Source organism: Boleophthalmus pectinirostris, unplaced genomic scaffold (genome assembly GCF_026225935.1).
Source record: "Boleophthalmus pectinirostris isolate CB_2022bp ecotype Guang Dong unplaced genomic scaffold, ASM2622593v1 HiC_scaffold_8, whole genome shotgun sequence".
Taxonomy (NCBI): Eukaryota; Metazoa; Chordata; class Actinopteri; order Gobiiformes; family Gobiidae; genus Boleophthalmus; species Boleophthalmus pectinirostris.
Window position 1 is genome coordinate 1,437,902 of NW_026571515.1, and position 7,500 is coordinate 1,445,401.

Here is a 7,500-nt window from a genome sequence, read left to right on the forward strand (position 1 = left end):
CTCCCCCTCCCGCCACGTGGGGGGAAGGACTAGAGGCCGCTCCCGGTACTGCAGCTCCCGGGAAAAAACGGCCCAGAGACGATCCTCCCACAGAACCCGACCCCTGACCCCTGACTCCTGACCTCTGACCTGACCACAGAGCTCAGAGTATTTTTGTGAGCTCAAACTGTCCGTGTTTTCTTTCAGTTTCTTTAGGGTTCTTCTATAAACTGTGACATACTGCAGTGTAAATATGACAGATTATAGCAAGACTGCTCATTTCCATCTGTCGTCCCTCGGCAGGAAACACCACAAATTTAAACAAAGCAAAAACAAGTAACAAATCTATACTAAAAGTGTCCACAAGTCTGGTTTTTCTTTAGTCACTCTTTTAAGTAGGACTTGAAGGTGGCAAGAGTTGGAGTTTCTCTTATTGACAGTGACAGATTGTTCCAAAATGTTGTTCCTCTGACTGAGACACAGTTTGTGTGAGTGTGGAGCGTCTGTGTGGACGTCACAGTTTCCTGAGCTGTGGCCCCAGTTCCACTCACAGTCTTTACTTTAATAAAATCCTGTAATGGAGGAGGGGCAAGTCCATGCAAAACTTTATAGACAAAACATCCATATTTAAAACCAATAAAATTATTAAAATTAAGCAAATTATACTTGTGTAAAATAGTGCAGTGGTGAAATGAGAATGGTTTCTTGTCCAATATTTTTATGGCTTTTTAAAAAAGTGATTTGATGGGTTTGAGTGTTGTTCCAGCAGCGAGTGACTGTGTTGTTACGCAGTACTTTATATGAGACACAATCATGGAGTGTAAAAACATTCATATAAAGTCATATAAAGTTATATCATTTATGTCTTATTGATAAAAGTCTCTTGCTATTTTTTTTTTTAGAAGTTTATAACAATTTTTTATATATTTCTTTTACTCTCTGTTATTTTAATACAGGATTTTCCCAAAAAAATGTGGCATAATTTTGCAGACCAATAATTTTTTTTGGCAATTCTTGTTGAAATAACCTCAAATTTTCACAGAATGTACAGAAACAGATCAAGATTTTATATGTAATGTTTTGTTTTTGTTCTGTTTTGAGGTTGAGCCGTTCACTCACAAAGAGAATTCTGTCATTGGGTCAGTCCACATGAAATCAGCGCTTTTCAAGGATTCTCCTGAATTTTTAAAACCATCAAAACTCTTCCAAGTTATTTTTGTGAGAGTTATCTGCGCTCTGAGCCCACGCCAGGGCCAGGGACATATTCAGGAAGCAATGCAGAGCTTCTCACCAAAGAGAACTTCTCTTCTGAAACTTCTCACCCTCTGAAAAAATGTACTTTAATTCCAAATAATAATTTTCTAATAAATGTTTACGTGGTCTTTTTAAAGTGGAATTAATTTTTATTCAGAATTAAATGTGGTGTATGTGTTGACAATGTAATGTGTGGTTTGAGTGGTGTGACAGGTGTGACGGGTGTGACGGGTGTGAGGTGTGTGACGGTGTGACGGGTGTGACGGGTGTGACGGGTGTGACGGTGTGACGTGTGACAGGTGTGACGGGTGTGACGGGTGACGTGACGGGTGTGACGGGTGTGACGGGTGTGACGGGTGTGACAGGTGTGACGGGTGTGACGGGTGTGACGGGTGTGACGGGTGTGACAGGTGTGACGGGTGTGACAGGTGTGACGGGTGTGACGGGTGTGACGGTGACAGTGTGACAGGTGTGACAGGTGTGACGGGTGTGACGGGGGTGACAGGTGTGACAGGTGTGACAGGTGTGACAGGTGTGACGGGTGTGACGGGTGTGACGGGTGTGACAGGTGTGACGGGTGTGACGGGTGTGACGGGTGTGACGGGTGTGACAGGGGGTACCTGTATGGGGAAGATCCCTGGCAGGATGGGGCAGGTGATCCCGATGGCCCTGCAGTCCTCCTCAAACTTCAGGAAGGTCTCGGCTCTGAAGAAAAGCTGCGTGATGACGAAGTCTGCACCTGCCGCCACCTTCTCCTGCAGGTGCCTCAGGTCGTCCTTGTAACTGTCGGCCTCGGGGTGCCCGGTGGGGTACCCTGCACACACACACACACACACACACACACACACGCACACACACACGCACACACACACACACGCACGCACACACACACACGTTGGGGTTGCGTTTATTTTCTTGAGACTGATCCAAATAATAAAGAGTTACTCAAACATGAATGAAACAAACACGACTCCAGCTCTGTTTTTGAGGAGGAAACAACACCAGAACACGACTTAAATCTCATGAGAATCAGCTTTGGCAGTTTTGTTTTCGTCTCTAAAGCTGCTCCTGTGTGTGAGACTCCTGCAGTGGATCCTGTTTCTGATCTTCAGTTTTTGTTCTTCAGTTCAAATCTTGAAGAATCTTCAGCTCGTTTCAGAAACATCCTGGACATTTTCCTGAAGCTCAGTTTGAGCAGCTTCAGCTTCAGTCTCATCATCATCAGCCCAGAAGAAGAAGAAACTCCTCAAACTCCCTGATCTTCTTCTCTTCATGATCTGCTGGATGAAGGTCTTTGTCTCGTGGCTTTGGTGGAATCCTCTGAACCTCTGAACCTCTGAACCTTCTGAACCTTCCTTTTCCATCAGATCGTGAAGCGTCAGTTTCTTCTGTTCTTCTGTCGCACTGGAGGAAGAACATCAGGACAAACATTTCTCCACTCGAGGACCAAAGACCAAAGCCCAAAACTGTTCAGACTGAATGTTGATGACTGTGAAGCTTCTGAAGGAAAAACAAATCCTCTGCTGGAGCTTCACAAATTCAGCACAAACTTCATGCAGCTTGAGCTCCTCGGAAACATCTAATTTTTCCTCCACATTTCTCCCTAAATCATATTTTGGAGCTAAAACCTAAAGCAGGTTCTAATCGAGAAGATCTGAAACTTTATTTTTACCATGTTTTGGTGGACCACACTATTACAGATGTTTCTACAATCATTCTCTCTGTGAATAAAGACGCCTCTCCACAGATCTGAACTGTAATGGTGCCTGTAGTTGGCCCACTGTGGAACATTCTTGACAAAGCAATAACATCTCTCCCATCGGACGCCCACACACACACACGACACACACACACACACACACACACACACACACACACACACACACACACACACTCTGCTCTCTGTGTGGATCCTTCTAAAGCCAAAAGATCATCAGAACATACCGGCGACGCAGATGTCAAAATAATCGTCGAACTCCGAGCGGATGTGTTTGACCAGATCCACGGCGTAGTTGAATCCTTCCTCCTCCTCCTCCCAGTCCTCCCCCACCGGGTCTGAAACACACAACACACACAACACACACAACACACAACCACAACGTTAGTGATACACAGAGTGTTTATGGACAGAGGTAAACCACTAATCACCACGTTCCAAAATAACTTCACACTGAAAAATCGTCCCTCTTCCCTCTGTAACTGCTGCTGTGAGCCTCGTCATTTTGGTCTGAAAATGTTTGTATCGTGTCGTAACTGTATTTGAAATAATATCGAATTATTCCATCCTGTTGTTGGTGAATCCACTCATGTCCCTCCGTGTCTCTGTGTGTTTTTGTTTCGTTTAGACTTTGTCCAGTTCTTTTGTCCTCCTCAGACGCAGAAACAGAAAACAGCTCCACAGAGACTCACAGCTGAAATATTCTAACACGGGACGGTTTGATCTTTACTCACTTTTTATTTTTCGTTCGTAGACGCAGGAACGACAAAGGGATTCACTTTTAAATACTTCAGAATCAATTTTGGCTTCAGAGAGGAGAGAAAGACTGAAGACGAAAAGAACTCATCAGATCATCATCAAAAAAGTAAAAGTGTAACTCCCCTTCAGTCTAGATTAAAGGTTGTATAGAGGATTTTCCAAGGAAGGAGAAATCCAGCGACTGTTTGTCCTTTTTCAAATGTTGCTCCTGCGTGAAACCACCTCCCCTCCCCCACAGCTCCTACGTAGAAACACCTCCTCCCTCCTCCTCCTTACGCCACAAACAGGTTTGTTTACAGCCGGTGAACTGCACATGACTTGTAAACAACTAACTACAGTGTTGGTTAGGCAAGACGGAGAAGTGAGGAGCGGGGGGAGGGGGCGCGGACATTTCGTGCGCGGACGAGAAGTGAAGAGCAGGGAGAAGAGCGGAGCAGGGAGAGAGGAGAGAGGAGCAGGAAAGGGTGCAGAGAAGAGTGCGCGGAGATTCAGTGCGAATGAACTAACTACAACACGCAGCAGCAAGCGGACTCTTTCTTTGCCTTGAAAATGACGTTTTCAGACATAGGATATCACTTTCGTGTCCTGAAAAACGTTTGTGTCGCTCTTGGAAATAAAGTACGTTTTCATAATAAGCAGAAGTTTCCTGTCCAGGAGTAATTTGTGGACCAGTGGTTCAGTCTTTAGACTCTTCGTCTGCTTCAGTCGCGCCATCGCTGGAATGAATCTTCAAGAATCACCTTAGTTTGGCTTCGCTGCTTTTCCCCTTGTCTTCTTCTTTCACCTCAAAAACAGACTTTCTTTTGCGGCGAACTGCTCCTGGATTCTTGTCGCCATCGCAACAAACTTTGTGCGAACTGCGAGGAAGATATAGGTCAAAAAAGCCGCTAAGAACTGTTGCGTTGGTGGAGTAAACAGCGTCTGTGTCGTACATAAACCACGTACCGGCGGCGCAGGCAAGTCAGTTACTCTAGAAACGTAGGGAGTTTGATTGACAGCCTGTCAGCTCACAGATAACGAGGCAGTGTCGTTATCTATTGGCAAATGTTTAGCCCACCACGTCCAGAGTTGATGAATTTTTTTTATTCTTTTTTTTTTGGTCATCATAATTACAAGGCGACTGCATCTATAATCTATCACTGACAATTTGAAACAAAAAAATCCTCCATACAACCTTTAAGAGTCAACTGGCTATATTATAAAACAACCTGAGAAACTCTTCTTATTTTCACTGAATAAAAGTTCTGAGCTGTAAATCACTGATAAAATGAACTAAAACACTTTACAAATAAACTGCAGCTGTACATGAGTTGTGTGTTTTGTTTCATTCACGTCATAGTGTTATTATATTTTACTCATTAGCAGAAAAAAATCACATGAGATTTTTTTTTTTTTCGTGTCTTAAATCGTATCAAAATCAAATCAATATTGAGGTACGTATCGAATCGTAGGAAAACTGTATCGTTGCATTTCTAAGAACTCGCTCCACATGATCCTGGGGTTTTTAATTTCACTATGTCACGTGTAAATAGTTCATATGGTCTAAAATAAAAAGAAAAATGTTTGAAGAATGCAAAACAAAGCTCATATGTTCAATTATAAAAGGAGGTGGGATTAAATAAGTTTTCTTCTTCCCGCTCCTTTTTGGGCAAATATTTGTTGTTGTTATTTCTGTTGCGATCGCACTAATGTCATGTGGATAATATTCTGTTCCATTGTAAAAGAATGTGAACTTGCCCAAAATAAATACATAAATTAAAAAAAAAGAAAAAAAGTGTCTGTCACTAAATTCATTTTGGGTCATTCCACGCCATTTCACCAAATGGCTCACGCATTTCAATCTCAAAAAATTTTGAAAAAAATAAAATAAATAGTCCCTTTACTGTCATGTACCAACCCTGTGAAGTTTTAGTGATTTTCGATCATTATTTTTTAAGTTACAGCTCATTTCGTGAGGGGAGGATGTGTCCATTTACAGGCCCAAAATCGCGTCATTTTTTCTCGTTCGTTTTCACAGGTCGATATCTCCGTAAGAATCACACACACAGAGGCTGAAATGTTGTAGACTTGTTCTCCTCACCTCTGTGTTCAAATAACAACGATCGAAAGTTTGGTTTCTCAACTCATTGTCATTTTATATAAAATTAAAAATGAAAAAAAAAAAAACGTGTTCATTTCCGTGACCGTACAATTTTTAGCCCCTTTTTAAACCCACTTGAGACTAGTGACGGGCATTCGATGAAATTTTCTTAATCGATCGTTGGAAGAATTAATGATCGATTATCGATTAATCATTAACGTTTTTATATTAAAATGATCATCATTATTATTACTATCTGCACTAATCTGCATCAATAAATTCAACTTTACGACATATAAACATAACGACTCTAGATCCACATCAGCTGTTTGACATTATAATGTGTTTAATTCAGTTTTGTTCAAATCTCACAGAAACAAAACTTAAAACCACATCACTAATTTACATAAACTAAGTGAAGATAAAACTCCAGCTCTTGTGTCGCTGATGTGGTTCAACTTGTGTTGGATTAAAAGACATGACTCAGGTGAATACAGGTCAGTGTGACCAGATTTGTGTTTGTCAAAACCAGGACAGCGTACGGGGGGAGGGGGGCGGGGCCTCGTCATCCACATTGAGCGACTCTCACCTGGAAAAACTTTTTCCCACTGGACACAGAAACATATGTGCTGCTTTATCCACTGTGCACATGGACTCACACTTGTCCCAACGCAACGGAAAGTGTGGAATTTCTTCTACAAATCCTGGTTAAATCCACATTTGTGCTTCGGTTCGTTACAGACTGACCCACTGTTTGTGTCTCGCTCCTTCTGATGCAGAGACACATGTACACACCTGTTTGGTCACGACACACAAACATACATTCAGTTTGTCCATTAAAATGAACGTAATCGATGAAATTCTTAATGATCAATTATCGATTAATCGATTAATCATGCCCATCCCTATAGGAGACCCTTAAATTTTTTTGAGAATCAAGATTTGTAAAAAATGACGCGATTTTGGGCCTGTAAATGGACACATCCTCCCCTCACTAAATGAACTGTAACTTGAAAAGTAATGATCAAAAATCAGTAAAACTTCACAGGGTTGGTACATGATGTTTGGGACCAGCTGGTAACTTTTTCAAAATTTTTAAAAAACATGATGTGTGAGATTTTCTGGAAATTTAATGAAATGGCGTGGAATGACCCTTTCCCTAACATGGACCTCGGCTCTATATTGTCTCCTGCAGCTGCCGGCCGCGCTGAGCTTCATTAGTCTGGGGCAGAGGTGAGGTCCCGTACCTCCTCTGAGGGCCATGATGTTCTTGAGGCCGAGGCGTTTGGCTTTGGCCAGGTGAGCGCTGATGTTGGCGCGGCTCTGGTTGCAGCAGGTGAGGTGGAGGACGCTCTCCAGGCCGCAGTAGTTGACCGCGGTGCTGGCGATCATCATGGACGACGTCTCCTTATCGGAGCCGGGGTCGCCCGCCGGGTGCCACGTGATGTCGATGAACAGGGGCCCCCCGGAGCCCATACGGTCAAACCTGCGCAAACAGAAACCAAGTCAACAAACTATTAAAACAAACAAACTATTAAAACAAACCATTAAAACAAACAAACATTAAACAAAACCATTAAACCAAACCATTATTACAGAGAAGTGTCGGGGCATTTATGTGGAAGTAGAAGTTCACCGTTTTGTTTCAGAGTCGTTTTGTTCAGTGTTAAAAACAGAGATGTGGTTTTGAGTCGATATCTGATATTTAACA

General features: G+C 42.5%; 1 protein-coding gene across 1 annotated transcript in view; it reads right to left on the reverse strand.

The window, feature by feature from the left end:
- Positions 1–7,500, reverse strand: part of mthfr (methylenetetrahydrofolate reductase (NAD(P)H)) — a 25,127-nt gene that overhangs the window by 12,922 nt on the left and 4,705 nt on the right. The window contains exons 3-5 of the mRNA XM_020930804.2: positions 7,037–7,275; positions 3,178–3,288; positions 1,854–2,047 (exon numbers count right to left, since the gene is read on the reverse strand). Of these exons, the coding sequence (XP_020786463.2) occupies positions 1,854–2,047; positions 3,178–3,288; positions 7,037–7,275 (544 nt within the window). The remainder of the gene's footprint in view (positions 1–1,853; positions 2,048–3,177; positions 3,289–7,036; positions 7,276–7,500) is intronic.